The sequence below is a fragment of the Trichoplusia ni genome, chromosome 1 (genome assembly GCF_003590095.1).
Source record: "Trichoplusia ni isolate ovarian cell line Hi5 chromosome 1, tn1, whole genome shotgun sequence".
Taxonomy (NCBI): Eukaryota; Metazoa; Arthropoda; class Insecta; order Lepidoptera; family Noctuidae; genus Trichoplusia; species Trichoplusia ni.
The window spans coordinates 11,219,216-11,238,535 of record NC_039478.1 but is presented as its reverse complement, the minus strand read 5'-3'; the positions used below and the strand labels follow the sequence as shown (position 1 = coordinate 11,238,535).

At 34.7% G+C, this 19,320-nt stretch overlaps 2 protein-coding genes across 4 annotated transcripts in view; both read right to left on the bottom strand.

Annotated features, from left to right (window-relative positions):
* LOC113494470 (coronin-1C-A) overlaps nt 1-18,928 on the bottom strand; it is a 30,744-nt gene extending 11,816 nt beyond the window's left edge. For 2 of the 3 annotated variants that reach the window (XM_026872823.1, XM_026872831.1), the window contains exons 1-5: nt 18,825-18,928; nt 18,600-18,752; nt 17,725-17,922; nt 894-1,016; nt 185-328 (exon numbers count right to left, since the gene is read on the bottom strand). In XM_026872823.1, the coding sequence (XP_026728624.1) occupies nt 185-328; nt 894-1,016; nt 17,725-17,922; nt 18,600-18,752; nt 18,825-18,848 (642 nt within the window). In that variant the 5' untranslated portion in view covers nt 18,849-18,928. Of the gene's footprint in view, nt 1-184; nt 329-893; nt 1,017-17,724; nt 17,923-18,053; nt 18,328-18,599; nt 18,753-18,824 lie in introns of those variants that run through there. The other variant, XM_026872840.1, reaches the window with a different exon arrangement.
* On the bottom strand, nt 8,637-13,721 carry LOC113494481. The gene is made up of 2 exons (XM_026872852.1): nt 11,860-13,721; nt 8,637-8,859 (listed from the first exon to the last, which is right to left on the bottom strand). Exons 1-2 carry the CDS (start codon nt 13,434-13,436, stop codon nt 8,850-8,852), a joined length of 1,587 nt encoding a protein of 528 aa, XP_026728653.1. The 5' UTR covers nt 13,437-13,721; the 3' UTR covers nt 8,637-8,849.
* Nucleotides 18,929-19,320: the final 392 nt, after the last annotated feature.

Here is a 19,320-nt window from a genome sequence, read left to right as displayed (position 1 = left end):
GTTATTGATCGAATTTAATTAATTTAACATGGGATGAATGCAAGAAATACTTTTCTGAAAACCGCATCAAAATTGCTTCAGCCAAACGCGAGATAATCAAACATACATACACATTATTTTATTCGTATTTTAGAGGCTACAATACTACCTTATAAATCTATACGCGTTAGTCAGTTGGTGGTACCTGGTTATCGGAGCCCGCGGTGAGCAGCACGTTCTGCGCGGTGGGGTGCCACAGCACCAGCCCCACGCGGCGCTGGTGGAACACCAGGTCCACCACCGGCTCCGTCAGCGTGCGCGACAGCCCGCCGTCCGGGATCTGCCACACCTAGGGACACGACAACGAAAACAATTGCTACTATTTGAAGACTGATTGAAAGACAGCGTGCTACTGGGGAGTTTGCTGCCTAGTTTCTTCTCTCGTAGCAAAAGCACTTTGGAAGCGGTGAAGGGTGGGCGAAACTGGATGTAAACTGACCTTTATGAAGTGCTACTTAGTAGCCTAATTTGAATAAATGACTTTTGATTTTGATTCATTCACTTGTCGAACCGAGTCGTCAGCTCATGGTTAAGGACTCCGGTTGGGTTCGAAACTAGTCGGGCAATCCCGATAAATACGCGTGAGTAAACCGTTGCGTTATTTAAGAAGGTTCAGAGTCTTGTGACTGCATCTAAAAAGTGGTCCTTGGTATCGTAGCAATGTTAAAATTTTTATATGGACTTAGGATATTCTGAATGCACAAAAAATATAATTTAATAAGCTAATAGGACAGCAGAATATTCGTTTGAACAGCAGTAAGAATACTTATAAAAACGGAAAAGCCATTTTTTAATAAATTGTTCCCATTTAAAATCTTTTGTCAAATTACATTTGGTCCTTCAGCGCTGCTTACCTTGACGACACAGTCCTCAGAGCCACTGGCGATGACATTGTCGTTGTGAGGGCACCACGCGATGTCAAGAACGGGGCCCTTGTGACCTCCCACTAGAGGATGGTCCGCCGGTATGCGGCCAACCTGGAATGAAATAGTAACAGTTTTTAAATAAAGGTTTTCACAAAAACTCACGTCACACATACGGACAGACAGAAAGCTCGTTCTTGACTTTGACTGACTTATAGGATTTTACAAATAAATTCTACTGAAATAAAAAATCGCGATTGCTGTATTTTATTTTAGGTTTTCTCTATTCCAAGAAAATTCCACTGCGAATCACAGTACCAACTCATTAGTCTAAGGATCGGTAAAAGGACAATGCACTTTGACGAAACTAATTAAATATAATTTGATATTTAATTAATACATAATTATATGTTCTTCTGATTTTAAATAACCTCTTTATGTTCACGGCACTGGAACAAAATGGCAAATAATTTAATTTCCCGCCGTCTTGAACTCACTTACGTCATTTTTGCATTTATTATTTATCTTCGGTAAGTACTTAATTTAGTCCATTGCAATTTTGCGATAACGAAAATTTCTCTTTGCAACTCAAAAATAATGATCACAATGTGAAAGTGTTGCCATAATAAAAAAACAAAGATTAATTATCTGTGTACCTGCGGCCAATTAATTATCTGACGTTGTTTCTGAAAATTATGGGCGTGAAAACTTTCACGTGTACTAACGACCTAGAGAAAGTCAGACATTATGTGAACGAAAACATGTAATTAAAGAGTTTTGGCGCCACAACTAGAGTATAAATCGCTAATGTAGGTCGTGACACGGACGACATTTAATATAAAATACATATGTACAAACTTAATATAACGTACGCTGAGTGCAACGCGCATAGATTTATTCTATTTATTTATAGAATTACATTTGTTTTTAGCGAACGTAGTCCAAAGATCCAAATTTGTGTTTCTGGAGACAGTCACAGTTTGGTCCTACGGTACATAGACGGACAAGAAACTGATCATTACGCTATTAACTGCCAACTACTTGACTACAGGATTCAAAATTATTGTTTGGAAATTAAGTCAAAATTCTATATCTAGTTAATAAATATCTACTGAAGTATTGACAGAACATTCAAAATAGGCGTGAGTTAAATACGCGAATCTTTCACACAATTTCTTATCTTTGACTAGTATTTTCGTAGCACGCTACAAGAGCACGCAATTACTAAACTATTTACCAGCCAATTAGTTCATCAAATATTAAATATAACACTCTTGGAGTATACTCAAGTTTGGCAGGTATCACTGACCATCCATCACACGAAACGCAATGAATCATCACGAAATCGCCTCACGGCTGTGTTAACATCAAAACAGAGGCAATAATTAACCAGCTTAAAGTGTCACCGCGAATATGTGAATATCTCGAGACATTGTATAAATAGACATAACTAACAATGTACTAAGATTAGAATAAATATAGGTTATGAATGTGTATTTTTTTACGTTTGCTCTGTATTATTAGGTTGACAGGAAACTTGTATCAGGTTTTTGAAATTTTGTAGCTGTTTAAAAATGATGAGTAATTTCGCAAACATCCAATTGTAAATTTTAGGCAATTTCTTTTATCTAGTCCGCAGAGTTCCATGTCTGTGCAAAGGCCTCCCCCACATCTCTTGACGATTCTTAATCTTGAGCCACCCCGTATCAGCCTACCTGCTATACTTGAAACAAACTGTCACTACTTTTAGCAATGATTGATTGATTTAATTGAGGGGTTTTAATAAGAAACGGATGTAAACAAATTTAAAGTGAACGAAAAAGCGAGCACCTACTTGGCTTGAACTAAGAACCGAAAGCAACACATTCGCCATTAGGAAACCAATAGATCTGAAACGACTTTATTTGTAAAAGAGGATACAGGTTCAACATTTTCATTTCCTTCTTGCCCATCATCATCTTCTAATATCAAATGATTAATTCTCTTAAGATATTTTCTCATTGTCTCTGATACAACAAGTCTGAGTTCGCTTAGAAATAAGAAAAACTTCCATAACTCGAAACCACCTAAAATCATCATTCTGGTACCTCTAAGTGTCCTCTATGGCAACCGCTTGTCCGTATTTATACGTATTTTTTATAAATTTAGTAAAAGAAATTCGATAGTCCTATTTTCGTTCCCAAACAAATACTTTTGATTGTTTAATCAACAAAAACTTTCAAGGTTCCAAGACAAGATGCATCAATGAAATCATTAAAACCTCAAGAAGCCAGATTAAATAATACCGCGTAAGATTTAAGCGAATGTTTGTGTGAATATTTATGCCGTTTCGCCGTGTTCCAAGATGGTGGCGCGATGCCAAACGTTCGTTATTATTACAGTGCGAATTCTCCAAGTCGGGAGCAGTGTGTCAACCACGCTCCCTCCTGCTAATGGGACGGTATGACCGGCTGGCACATAAAGCCGGTAATTATTCAAACCGTGTCAATTTACTGCTGTACTGATATTTGTCGAACAATCATCGCATGTGTCAACGGCGCGGATCGTTTGAAGTTCATGATCGTTCGAAATGTTGACGAGAATAGAATTATTGTTTGAAGACTTTAATGTTGTTGTTTCAGAATTAAAACCAATACCACATTCAAAATTCACTAGTTTTCAGTCCATTTTGTGTTTCAATTTTAAAACTTAAATGCTCCATCAAACTGGACAACTCGAAGCAGACCTTAATTAATGCTTCCATTTCAACAAATCAGCTGCATCAGAAATAGTGTTAATATTTCTAAATTACATTCAAAAGCAATCAATCAATCCACACAACCCACTGCAAAATTCCCCAATCCCCATAGATTAATAAGTCATTATTTTTAGCTAGCAAACCGGCAAGAATTCGTTCCTAAATTTATCACGTTCGACAATCAACCGGTTGATTTATGTCCATCGGGAAGGTGCGCGGGCGCAGGTGCGATTGACGCGCGTCACCCCCACATGTCAGACTCGTAATCATGTGGACGTGTCATAGTAATTAGGTTATGTCTTACCCAGGTTGAGGATTAATCATTAGAGGGCTGTTGAATAATTTGCTTTAAATAAAACTTTCATAACCATCTAGCGTAACTGCGTTAGTATCAGTTATTTATCAGTATAGGGTCGGAACGGTAAGCAAAAGCCTGTAGATAAACTTATTTTGGCGAGCAGAGGAATTACCCGAATGTATAAAAGCAACAAGTCGAAATCATGCAGCTTGCCTAAAGTAATGTACTTTTACGTATTTGCCTGTCCTAATACACCGAATACACGGAAATGTGCCTTTCCCGCCTGTGATACTCACTCGCTTCTGCACTATGCGAATGGAACATCCTTGTTGGCACGAGTGTGGTTAATTGGTATTTTCTACAACGACCTGAGAAAAATTGGACGTACAAGTTGATACCGCAAGGTCTTTGCATCAAAACTGAAAGAAATAAAGATCCTTCTTCTTTGTTTCGTGTTAACGGGCGTAAGAAAAGAAGAAGTAACTTAATACACGAACAGTCGCGTATTCTCAAACACCTGCATCAAAATTTTCGCTAACAGTGTAACAGTCGCGTTGCACACGTCGCTACGCTTTTCTCGGCGCGCGTAGGCGGGCCCTCGATTTCCGACTGCCGAATTATTACCCAATACACAAACATTCACAAATAGATTCCTTAAATAATATCGTCTAATTATAGAACGTTTGAACATTGTTTTGTATATGAAGTTGATTGTTCCGCGGATACGTTAATGATAACTAATAACTCCTTTGTCCTATTTCGGATGCGATGTATCACATTCCAGTTTAAAATTAAAGGTCTTAACTGTAAAAAGTTGTGGCTATCTTCAGTATTATATTTCTCGTCTAAATTCAAACCGTTGTATCTTGATCTTATTTGGACCACAAGTCTTGATAAAATCGCAGTGAATTTTGGGAATGCAAACTTTTTGCTATAAAAGTATACTGTCATAAAATCAATCATCCAAAATGTAAGCATCGCTTAATTTTAAGCGGTGGTAGATATGAATAATGTAAAATCTCTTTTCATGGCATTGTGTATTAGCTCAAGACAGAACATTTTCCGATATCCAATAGCCCTCTTCTCTCAAAAACTAAACCTCATTCATGATACCCAAATCGATCGCACAAAACACACACCGTAATTTATATCTCTGCTTCTGGTCTCATTTACAATGTTTGATCAACGCAAATAGACGTCCGAATCATAATCATCTAATAATAGACCAAGTAGTAAAATGCGTGTAATATCTAAATATAGGACAGATATGTCTGAATTATTTGTCCGATAGCCAAAAATTGTCAGTCTTGGTATCGATCAGCCCTGTATGGACGCAATCAACATGTGAATACTGAATCATCGACACGTTTACGAATATATTTTTCCGTTAAGAACAATGCAATTTGCAATGACTAATAAAAAATATTGTCAGGCCAACTGTATTTCTTGCGCATAAGTGTCCGTATATAGAAAACTTTTGAAGAAATATTAAATTGATTTAATGACCAACAAGTTTATATTTCGTTTTTACCCTTTTTTATCGTATAACTTAGATAAAAGCGGAACCCGGATAGGAAAGACAAAACTACAAATAGATAACCTTTATCAGAGTTTCCGCTCATCCTATCACCGAGTTTCCGCCAGCTATCTCCCACATGACCGCTCATGCCTGCTCGTTGCCATCCGAGCTATTACAGAGCGGAACCCCCAATCAGAAAACCGTCTATCTAAGTCATCTTGACCTTGCCTGGATGACCTAATGCGTGAAAATAGGCTTGATTACTGATGATGCAAACAGCTGGAGAATTATATATGTTTGTCTCAACTGTGATGAATGCAGTTAATGCGTGGAACTTCTAATTGTGACGTCTGATGGCCAAGACATTAATTTTGACAGTGGGAACAATCAACCGGAAACCTCAATCCTGAATAGCTAGATGACAGAAAATATCTGGATTCATTTAAGCTACAAAATGCAAGACATCATTCTTAACCTCGTTTTTTCACAATGGAAACCATTTTATTTCAAACTTCAATCCTCCTAAGCTAAACTGATCTTTCTCCTTCAAAATTGATTAGCGAAAATCACCAATTGCTTCTAGTAATAAGATAGTCCCTTTCTGTTAACCTAAAAACGTGAGAACCAGAAACTGTGAGGAATTACGTCGGATCTATTTTCCGTCCACGTACGCTATGCGCGTTAATTTTACTGCCACCGTTTATTTATTATATTTCGGTTTGGACTACTTTGGACATATCCAGTAGTTTCTACGCGAACTTGACACTGGCCTCCGAATCTGGAAATGATCTGACTTTACGACCGGTAAATAGGTAGACTTGACGAATAGGTTAATAATACAGAAGTTTTGATACAATTCTTTATTTTTTTTATAGATTTAGCTATTTTTACACATGGGCTACAGAACGTAGCACGGCCCTTTTAAGTCTTCGGGAAAATATAATTTTATACCATTTGGTACATACGCGGTTAGATTAGCTTAGATTGTTTTTATTATTAAATACAAAGTTACAAGTTTTACCACATAATACCTGAAACTTGATCTCCGGTAGATGGATACATATTAGGTACACCTTATTTATAATAAATATACACGCATAGCATAACAAACAATAAACCGATTAGTTATTAGGTATCATTGTTTAGAATATAGTACGAAGGATGCGCCTACCAAAGGTCAGAGATATGCTATCGGACAGATAGCTATTAAATGATGCGTGGAGAAATAGTCTTAAGGTTAGTACTGTTGTAATAGATAAGGATTTTCAGAGGTTTTGATGAATGATATCATTATCTAAATGAAAGAGGGAACACTTAGTTCAATCTTCCTCTTGAAATTTCCTCTCAAATCCAAATAAGTCCAAATTGTGGAATGACATTTAATCATTCCATAATTTCGACAAGTGTAATAAATAGCATTCGGTCTCCCTAAATATTAACAAATAGTGTGACATTTAGGTGACTGAAGTAAAACGATTAAAGCATTCAGTATCGATATAATCGTATGAGTCAACAAAGCCGCTATAGTAAGTTTGCTATCGTGTGATTGGTGTGACTTATATTACTAAATCGCGTATCAAATCTCAGTAGAGAAAACGCCACAAAAAACTACAAATTGAAAGAAAAGGATTTATTAACAAAATTATTTACAGTATGACGTTAAATTATTCCACTAACACCACCACGCTAAAACACGTAATGATAAAGGCAATTCTTACAAATCTGGAATGACAATCACTATGATAAGGATAATGCTGATAACGATGGGAATAATGATAAGAAATTCCGAATTTGGTTTAGGAAAGTTTTGTATTTAGGCTATGATAGAAAAAATCGATAGACCAGATGTCGTATGCCTGCATAGGAAGACACAAACAGATGCAGTAATTAGGTATATCATTAATATAATGTAAAGGGTGCAAGTTTGTGGCAGCTGTAAGCTGAAACGATGAAAAGCAGGGATTGTACATTGCACCGACACCAAATAATTGAGTAAGGGGCAGTTTGATAAAGATTGGTTTAAAAAGGCGGTAAGTTAAAACGATGGTGAAAGTTGTCGAAAAAGTGACGAGCATTACAGCTTCAAGCTGATCCCGACAGCAAAAACTCGTGAAATGTTTTATTACATCTCTCCGCGGACCAACATCTAGGAAGCCTATCACTGTTTCAGTTGTGGATGCGTCTTCCTCCCAGAAGTACTAGAATCTTACTCTTAGAGGTGATAATAGGATCCCGAGTCATCGAGGTAGTAGTCATTGTATCAGCAAGTTCAGTGTCAGCGACACTTATCTGCATTCAAACTATTTAATCTTTATTTTATCAACGTTAGATAACTGCATACTTTCATACCGTAGGTTATTGTACAAATGATGTTTCCTATCGATAAAGTTTTGCTAAATATACGATAAAATGATATCTTAAGACGTCCGTGAAGACCTAAATATTTTGCAGATGGAGGATTTGAATTAACTCTAAATTTGGAGGACACGCCTAAGTTTTACAAGGGTTATAGTGATAACAAGTAATCGTTGTTTGCTGATATAGGATTTACTTTCTTTATTCATACAAATTTTAGAGGGCAACTGATAGTGTGGTTTGTAAGGGCTGTTCTGCATCTATGCATTGGGGTTTGTTTAAAGCAGCGGATCTTATTAAAGTGCTGAAATTACTGATTCCAGAATTCAACTAATACGATACAAAATATCGTCTTTTCAACTGGGAGAAAATTTTATATCAAAAATTATTTAACAAGAAATTTCAAACAATAAATGCAGGTAAATATTCTAGACTAAAGGTCAGTGTTCTAAAAAGTACGGTAAACAGTGGTTACGGTAGAGAGAGCATCTTGGTCTGAGGCAGCTACCAAAAAGACATTAAATTGCAACTTTTTTTTTATTATATTCAGTTCCTAGCGAAAAATTAACGCTTCAAAATACTGTTAACTATAGGATATTTTGAGAAAATATTCAGTTTTAAAGTTTAGTTAAAATGTCTAAAATTACACTTAGTCCAGTCAAAATAGACATTTGACTTAGCCAAAATTCGCATAGAGCTGAAAATTGGCGGAGACGTTAAATACATAATTATAAAGAAAATATCAAAAGTCCCCTTCGATCCCACTTCTGCAAAAAAAAATATTCAAGGTCAAACATGCAAAATTAAGGTTTTTTCCATTTTTCTCCAAAACGGTAAGTTTTATCGTAAAATAATACAGACAAAAGTTGTAGATCATACAATTCTCTACAAAAATGGTTCAGTCACTTTTTCTCTTACGACTCACCATTCGTGAGATATTGCGGTTTTAATCATTAATATTTTACATAAATGCATATTTTACGTAATATGCACAAATTTCCGCACCACCTATGGGGTAATGTACTCGGCGCATTTTTTTTAACGTGGTTTCCCCAGTAGGTATAGTCCACGATCTATTTTAATAAAGAAAATTTGATCAGATTGTATCCTATTGATTGAAAAAATGGTAATATTGCAAGTGATCTTCTCAATGTTAAGTATTATATTAGATAATTGTCTAATTCTACGTCGAATATTATTTCTTCGTCTTCATTTTCTTCTTCTTGCAGAATTTCTGTTCGCTGTTCTAAGAAAAGAGATGCATCAATTGTCTCTTCATTAATATCAGAAATATTTTCATCTGACGTGTTTGTTTCAATATTGGAGCAAGTCTGACCTTGACAATTGATGCATACTGGCGAACAAAATAATCCCACTTTTTGACAGCCACAGTTTTTACTACAATCCGTCTTACATTTACAAAAAATAGTATTAAGCAGTTTTTCTGGAGCAGGCGGGAGTAGAGTTTGAATTGGTTCCAAATAATTGTCTATTAATTTCCAACCCCATCCTTCTGGGTCCAGCTCATTGCCTAGCCACACTTGAACTTGATAATACACACGATACAAGTGTTGGAAGGCAGAAGCAGATGTTGGAGGCAGACAAGACAACTGTACTGTTTTATTGTTCCATGCAGATTTTATAAACCTCAAATATCTATATTTGTCTATGGAATCAATTTTTTTTGGAGCACCATACATTGCAAGAAGAAAACGAATTCCATTTGTAACAATGTCGTGAGGAGTAGAGTCAATCGTTGTAAATACTTCTGCGCAATCAATTAAATCATTACGTTTTTCGAACAATTTAAATACTGCTATTTTACCTCTTTTAAAAATTGCTGATGTAGTATCGCAACCAGTTATTGCATGTAAAAATAAAATATGAGCTTGACATTTCGGATATGCAGTCAGACTTTGTGATGAATATATTGTTGATTGTACTTGAGCTTTCCCAGGTTTCAAAAAGTAAATAATTTTATCATTTGGAGTCCGTGCAGTCTAGGCAGGAATAATATCAACAAATCAACATCTTCCCCAACAACGACAGTTGTATTTGAACTTTTCGATTTTTCTATTGCTGTTTCAATTATAAGGACATCAGCATCATTATCAGCTTGTTTTATTGGAATACCAGCAGCTGTAAATTCTTCACATAACATCGAAATGAAGCGAGACTTATTGTGAGTATTTGCAAGAAATTTTTGTTGGTTTGTTGGAACTATCATAGATCGATCAAAAACGATATCAACAGATGAAGACGTTTTTGTAGTCCGACGACGTTGTTCTGCAGCTTTAATATTTTTCGTGTGATTAGTATAACCATCAAATACAATCGTACTGTTATGACCAAAATGTCTGTACACATACTTAACATACTTTTCAAAAATAATATGAAATGTTTCATCTCGATCCCATACAACACGGTGTAATAGATACCCTCCATCGATGATGTAGATAGCATTTGTGTTATCAATTTCGAAATTTAAACATTCAAAGCATTTATAAAGAGCTGACTTCGTAGTTTTACGCATTCCCACTTCATCAAAGAGTGATAATGGGTAAGGAGCTAATTCATATGCGAAGAATGTTTCAAGTTCATCTTTAAATGTCTTAGTAATGCTCATGCGTTGAAATAATAATACAGGGTCTATAGGCACCTTTTCATCATGTACTTTTATGACGCTACTTGCACTTAAAAGAGGAAGTACTCTGTCAGCGCGTTTTAATTTAATATTTTTAAACGTTTGGCTAGTCATTTTACTTATAGAAGCAAGTCCAACTGCACGAGCATTGTGACAATTAATTTTATCATCGCCGACGACTCCGCTGGCAATGGACATAATTTTTGGAATCACAGGGAACGGATCATGTAATGAGAGCCACTCCACAAGTTTATTAACATCTTCAATATCTCTCTTTACACGAGAATCACTTGCATCCACATGCTGGTCTGTTGTGTCCATTCTAACATTAGCGAGATCTTCCAATCCTTCGCACACAGTATTCATCGTATGCATGCCATAAACCCATTTACTAATGACACTTTCTTGCGTACTTCTCCCTCGAGCAACACCTCCATCTGTTTTCATACACTTCATCATTGATTGTTCAATCACCATATCCGTCGAAGTTCCACAATTTAATTTATCAGAACGTCTAATAGTGAAAAATCCTTCGATAAATCTTTGATAAACACTAGGATCCATCAAGTTCTCTAATTGCATCATATCTTGTAGATATAAATGCGCAGACTTGGCATAATTAAAATGTCCTGACGCATGGAGATAAGGAAGCATTTCTTTGACGCAATTCAAATGAGCTCGCCAATCTCCCATACGTTCAGCTCTTATAAATTCCTTTGCAATAGACACCATATGAAAATATTGTATCCATAGTTTTGCTGTAGGTCCTCGTTCTCCGTGCTCCTGTAGTTTTTCATTAAACTGATAAAGTAATGCTTCAGCTATTTCATCGCCTTGTTCAATATCATTATAGGAAATAGTTTTGTTTGTTACAAGTTCAACTGTATTTGTAAGCTTTTCATCCATCTCACTATCAAGAAGAAGCTCTTTGGATATTAATGTTGCTAAAGTAAGATGAAGCAAGGTATGTGCTCGAACAGCTCTCGCGTAAGCATGACCATTGAGAATTTTTTCTAATGAATTAGGTGCATAAATTAGAGAAAGTACTTCTTTTATACCACTACCTTGCATAATATAACCAATCGCTCCAAAAAAGACATAAGTAAATGAAAACCTCCAAGTCTTACTATGATCTTCGATAATTCAGATCCTTCAGGCGCTGCGGATACGATTTCTCGAGCTTTTGCATACAAAGGTTGATCAAAAGTAATAACACAATAATGGTGGCCATAACGTTTTGCATCTTCTATAGCACACAGTAAAGTTGTGTATATGGTATTGTAGTTACTCGCTGGTTGATGAATAAATGGTAAAAATAAAATTCGAGATTCCGAAAAATTTATAATATTACTTGTTAAATGTTCAATATAACCATTCCAACCAGGCAATGATATTTTTTTCCATTTCCCATATAACCATAACATATCTACTTTTTTAAGTAAAGATGTTGTTGTATTACTTTCATAATCAAAATCCTGCACAGCTATTTTGCTATATCCTACTATACCATCTGTTTGATAGACTTGTATAGGCACATGAGCTTTTTCTGCAAAATGTTGCGCTGAAGGAAGTATGTTTGTTCGTAATATAGGCTCTTCTGCTGTAACTGAACTTTTTGGAGTAATAATTTTAATGATCCCCATAATGTGAAGCGTATTATGACCGTCCAAAGTATGTACATTTATATCAGCATTGTCTGCAACATACTGAACGAATGTGCCAGTTTCTGGTGGCAAAATATACGGTGGACGATGCAGAACGGCTGCTGCCTCATACATTATAGTATCATTATATGATGCACATAATCCGAAAGACGAAAAAATCTGTATAAGACGTTTTGATCCAAATCGTCGATGAAAAAAAACTGATAAACCCAATTGCAATCTTGATTTGAAAGACCTAGGTCGAACAGCAGTAATTATACAGTGGCTGATAGTTGTACATATTAATTTTAGATGATCTAATTTAAATCGTCGATTTTTTAAAATTACCTGCTCCAAAAAATAAGTCAATGACTCTGGAATATCGCTGTCAATATTTTCAAACATTTGACTCGGCGGGGGATAATTATCATTATTAATCACTACAGATTGAATATCCTCTCGAATAATTGCTGCGGCAGCTTTCAGTATTCTTAATCGTTCTTCGTTTATATTTTGTTTTTTATTTTCATACCAAGCTTTATTGAGAATATCGTACTGATTGTCAATAAAACAGATAATTGTTAAACTCCCTTTTTTCTCAGTTATAATAATTTTATCACCATACTTTAACTTTAATCTTCTTTTAATTGTTTTATTATCTATAGTTGGATTTTTGCTTATGTCTTTTAATTCTTGCAATGAAAATTGACAATCATCACTATTTTCAATGTATTGAAATATTCCCTCCATCGCCAAGTTCACTGAATCATCTTCGGGACGTCCGACTTTACATTTTGTAGTAGGCCTCAGAAATATATTATAACAATTATTGTGGTACTTAGCTTCAGCAGCAACTAAGTCAAATTCATACTCAATGCGGGCAATAACAGCTTTTGCTACGTCATCAGAACGAGTCCGAGCTACCTTTAAAATGGAATCTTTAAATTCAAGTGTAGATACATTATATATTTTACGACGAACATTTTGCGCTTTCTTCTTTTCAGCTTCTTCATTTGCTTCATCGCCGCAAAATAAACAATATCTTTTAAAGTTGAAATCTGGCTCACTTACTCGTGCTCTAGTATGAGGTGGACTTATCGTGGATGTACTACCTTGTTCTGTCTCGCGCTGTCTTTTAGCTGAAACAATACTACTCTTTCGAGTGTACATTTTACGACACTGCACGTGGACTGTCACAGATTGCTTGTCTTTCAAGTATTCAAAAAACTTATCATTTCTTTCAACACTTGCATCAATCAAAGTCTTCATTCCACGATCCACAACAACAACTTCACTTTCTTCCAAAGGTTTATCACAAATGAAACAAACTTCTGACATTTTGTTAAAATTATTTAACAGCACAAATTAAAATCGAAAATATTACCAAAAAGCAAGTCTGCTCACGTTACCGACGAAGGGAATTAGGGACTGACTGTATAGTCTATTATTTTAAAATATTCATTCAATTTAAACAAGTTTTATATTGTGTATAACACAAACCAATAATTTCTTATTTTCATTTATATTGAACGTCCGATGACGCGTACAGGCTGCATTTTAGTGCATATTATGTAAAATATGAATTTTCTAATGATTAAAACCGCGATATCTCACGAATGGTGAGTCTTAAGAGAAAAAGTGACTGAACCATTTTTGTAGAGAATTGTATGATCTACAACTTTTGTCTGTATTATTTTACGATAAAACTTACCGTTTTGGAGAAAAATGGAAAAAACCTTAATTTTGCATGTTTGACCTTGAATATTTTTTTTTGCAGAAGTGGGATCGATGGGGACTTTTGATATTTTCTTTATAATGATGTATTTAACGTCTCTGCCAATTTTCAGCTCTATGCGAATTTTGGCTAAGTTATGACTTTATTTTGTTTATTTTGACTGGACTAACTTGACTTCGGGACCCCTGGATATTTTATAGGGATTTTGCTAATTCATTAAAAACAATTGCTTTATGTAATCGAAAGCTTGTTAAGCAGACTTTATTATCCGACTGTCCGTATTACGACAAAACCGCTGAACCGATTTTAGTAAGCTTGGATGCCATGAAAGGACACAGGCCAAATTTTGCCGCGACGACCGACATTCACGAGGGTGGAGCTGCAGGCATTTTTATTTTACATCCTTATTTTTGTTCAATAAATATCCCAATCCCAATTACTTATAAATACGCATGGAAGGTTCTGACGCTATCGCGGCTAAACTTCGGGAAACGTTCTACCCAAAAAAGCGACGTCCACGCGGGAGACGCTGTCAAAACTAGCAATGTTTTTGTCTTAAATGACATAAACAAATTAGTATTACACAATACCAGGTAATAACAACAACAATATATGTAATCTAGAACGTTAACCTATAACCTATTTATGACACCACAACCGCCACTTGTCATTCCCATGCTCGTTAGTTTTCGCGTATAGATGCGTGTGCGCATTGTCTCGGACCATTGTTCGTCCGTATATGTTGCACAATGAGCGCTATCTGTCGCCTCGCCGCATTGTTCGATAGATAAAAACTCATCGAGTCGGTAAAGGTTGTGTTTCGGTTGTAATTTCATTGTACCTGCACATGTTTTTTAGTTGAGTTCCGTATTTTAGGTTTCAAAGTTAGCAAAATTTTGCCATGGAAGTGAAAGTCACCGGAATTTCGTTTTTACCCACCCTTGGTTCAAATGATAATAAATTTCGTTATTGACACAAAAATACATAGTAAACAGAATAAAGTCCTGACTCTTTAACTAGGCAGCAAGCTGTGATATGGGAGTCTATCAATCAACTTGGAATAATACAGTTTACTGCTTGAGATTTGCTTGATATTAGTTGCGAGCTGAAATCCAGGTTCCTGCACATTCTACATCCATTTAGTTTTTATATAAAATGCACAGAGCTACTAACAATGTGGCCTCTAGAAATTTTCTCCTAAATAGACCACAATCATAAAGCTTAGAAAGCATCATACTTGATTAGGAATATAACTGTATAACATTTAACAAATATGCTAAGGTTGGCTTCCAGTTGTTCCCCTGTACCCAAAACTTAACCATATATGACCAATTAACAGGCCATCTGACTTCTACATCCCATGTTACTACACTGTTTCACATAGTAACACCGTTAGCCAACTACATTATAATAATGTCATAAACAAGTGTATAACTAGGAAAACCTTCCATATTATTTGTAATAAGCAAAACAACTTGACAAAGTAAACATCTATAAATACAACAATAACATATATAATAGGACAAAACCTAGCAAATAAGGAAAAACATTTACTTCTAATTGTCCATACAAAAACAAAGGAACATTTGTACGAGATAAACAAGCAAATAACTTGTTCCTACTAACAGTTGATAATGAGTTGTGTGACAATTAGGGATGTGTTTAGGAATGATAAAGTTGGAATTTGTTCTGCTCCTGTTTGAGATTAGCTAATTATTGTTTACTAGCTGTAGCCCGTGGGCCCACCCGCTACAAATCGGGGTAAAACTATCCTATGTGTTAATTCTAGTTATAATCTATCTGTGTACTAAGTTCCCTCTAAACCCATTCAGGGGTTTTTTCGTGAAAGAGGAACAAAGATCCATTTCTACAAACTTTCATGTTTAAAATATTAGTAGGATGGGGTTGCTTACAATTATGTTTCATACTAGCTTTTGACTGTGACTATACTTGTGAATTTTGTAATTCACTGAGAAGAGTAGTCTCGCCTTTTTGAGGCTTCAACTATATTAAGTTAATACATATATTGTATGTTCTCTAACAAAATTAGCTTCTTTAGTCATCTCAGGGCACATTGAGAGGCGGGACCCCAAAGCCCTAGCTAATTGGTAGCTGCAGATACTGAATTAAACAAACTGCCGTGAAAGGCATACAAACAGACAAATGAACAGACTTACTTTGGCATTTATAGGATAGATAAAACTGGGTACACAGTCAAAACAAGAGTGAAATTTACTTGATCTAGCTAATCTACTAAACTGCTAACAACTAATGGAACTATACCAGATATTATAGTTTTGGAAAGTCAGACAATCATTATAACATTAATTATCATATTATGTACAGAGATATACAGAGTTTATGATAGTAATTATGTACTAATTGTTGATTAATTAACATACATGCATACACCACACAAGATATGAAACATAGCAACATTTTTACATCCTGATTAGATTTATCATGGTACTGTATATAAATGGTCTGTTTTCTTTTTTGAATATTGTGTTGTGCATAAAATGAACAACTATTTGTAAAATAAGAAAGTTTTTTGGAACAAATCAAAGTACTTTTGTTCTTAAGGTCTTGGCATGTAGGTCCATAACATTATAGAAGATAGATAAGATAGACATATAAGTTGGCATATCTAATTATACACCTGTTTGCTGGCTTTACCAAAGCATATGCAAAATAAATAATTGCCAATAAAGTATTGTCACTAAAAAAATTTTGCTTCATTCTTCACAAGATTATGTTTGGTTATTGTGGAGGGCTTTCTGTTCTGTCTGATTCAGCAAAATAACTTATTTAGCTTAAAATGACTGCCTGACTGTTGCAGCTTATTTTTACACGATGGCACAGTATCCAATGGTCAGAATAATTATAAATGCGAAAGTATGTGAGTTTGTGTGTTTATATTGCCTATTCTAGTCCAAACAGCAGTACTGGTTTCAGCAAGATTTGATATTGAGAGACTGGTCATCACCTTGGATTAATACATTAGCCATTCAGATCAGTCTGTTAAGGGAGGGTAATGATTTTGCAGCTATAACCAATACCAAGCATTTTATAAGGCAAGCAACGGCTAGTAATCAATAATGTTGAATAGAATTGGCTTAAAGTCTGAGTTAGATACATCTGATGTTCTAGCATGAACATTTTAGCAAACTCCCTCAGGAACTTACAACTCAATTTTTTTACTAAAGGTTTACACATGACTTAAGAATGTATTTAGACAAATACCAGTAATGTAACATAAACTTAACATAACTAGCAATGTAACTGAATATTATACTGCTGTAATTTTAATATGGTGAGAAATTATAAATTTGTTTTTTTTTCAAAATTTTAGAGATGATTGATTTTTTAGAATGGTATGCATATTTGTAGATGTAAAACAGGTAGCTAATATGAAAAGAGTATTGAGCAATCTTATCTTTATATTATTATTCACTTATATCAATATTTTTGAATGAGGGATTACAGATAATCTGGCAATAGTTAGAATTGGGAGGTTGAATCATCAGTATTGAGAAATAATGGTTTAAAGTGCCTGATATGTTCTTATAATATAAACTGGTAATATGAGAATGGGCACTGCTTTTGAAGGACTATATTACATTGAATGTTGGTACATAATATCATATTTTTTCCTCAGTGTGAATAATTGGCACTTTCAGTCAAAATTTATTAAAAAAGAAACATTATAAAACACATATCTTCAAAAGTAATAATAAAATTTATTCAGTAGTAGTTATTTATAAATCCACAAAGCATGACTAAGCGTCGCAATATCATATTTTAAGACTTAAATAAAAAGGTAAACTGCAAAGTAATTATTAAAATTTAATCTGTGAGAAATGTCGAGATTGTTCAATGAAGTAAACTCACCTTATTGTGTGGCAGTACTATGAAGGCGCCTCCGCCGGCGGACTCGACGATTATAGCCAGAAACTTAGGATTCACCGCACAGAACGTAGAGTCCCAAGAACTCTTTGACACTCTTATATTGTCATAACATTGCTCACGTTTAAGGGCCTGCCCGTAAACGTGGCGGAATTTAGAACTGCGCACCACCCTAAACGACATCTGTAACGCGAAAAGTTCCCAGTTAACAACAATACAAACAACAACTATCCGATTATTTTACTTATAACATAACCTATACGCCACTGTGACCTATATTTTGACACCACAATTAATAATGAACTCCAACTCACGTTTAATTATAAAGAAGAAATAATTATGATTACACTAGAAAATGCAATGAAAACATTTGAATATAACACAATTGTTTAAAAGAAAATAAAAACTGAGAGCTACTAAGGATCGAAGGGAGGACGGTTGGGAAAACGAGCGAACTCCATATTTGGTAATGCCTGCAGCCACTACTTTTAGTGATGATAATATTGTTTCAAAACTGAAAAAATAGGTTGAAACTGCTTTGGTATTTGCTTAATTTTATAGGGAAAATAATATTATATTAAAAATAATTATTCTATTAGCTATAAAGCTAAATTTTCAGTTTACTAATAAAGAAAAGTTTTGATATTTATGAACGCACCTCACAAGCGTCAATCGACTGTCAAAATGAGATCCCTATGGATGTATTCGTAATTTGTCATATATCCCTCGATTTTAAATCGACAAAAATGGATTATAAAATCTCTATGTAACTCATGTAAAGCTTTTGATATGGTTGGTCACAATGTTTTACATTTATGATTAATATTAGTTAGTTCATTATTGTATTACTTTATACTTACTTTAGGAACTTCTAAGCGAGCTCTTTCTGCAGCACTTTTATAGGCTTTAGGTGTTTGAGCATGGTAACTGTGACATCGTTCTCTTCCTGCTCGTTTAGCTACTGGGGCTCTTTTTATGTTAGGACTTGTAAAACTGTTGTGCCTCTTGACTTCCTATATAACAATAAGTACAGAACGGTTACAGTTTTTGTAGACGATTTCAATTTTCAAAATTAACAAACTCACATTTTCTGATGTATCCACTTCCATAACTGCACTTATTCACGTATTACTAGAAATAAAGAATTCACAGTTAATTAAGGTGAGAAAAAACGAATGGCCGTAATATAGAAGTTAAAAAGTGGGGGTAGTTATTCAAAACGTACATTTCAATTACGAAGTATTAAACTAATTATTTAAATCTTTAGGGTTAAATATATAGAATAGAAAGTACCTAATTTTGCTACTTTAAAACATGTTTTCAATATCACAATTTCATCATCATCATCTCAGCCTATAGTTGTTCACAGCTGGACATATTACAATTTCATGAGAACTTATTTACATTTTGTGTGCAATATGTTATCACATTTACAAAAAGCTAAAATTGAAATTTTAATTACATTTTTAATTCTTTGCCTGTAAAAGTCGTTACTCAATAATTCGCATACTGTTTTCAGAACGCATTTTTTGTTTTTTATTTTATCTGTGCCAAACAATCGATTGAAACATCGAGATATCG

Bases quoted from the DNA above. Each gene is read 5' to 3' on its own strand.
- LOC113494481 (XM_026872852.1), bottom strand. From the start codon at position 13,436: ATGTCAGAAGTTTGTTTCATTTGTGATAAACCTTTGGAAGAAAGTGAA.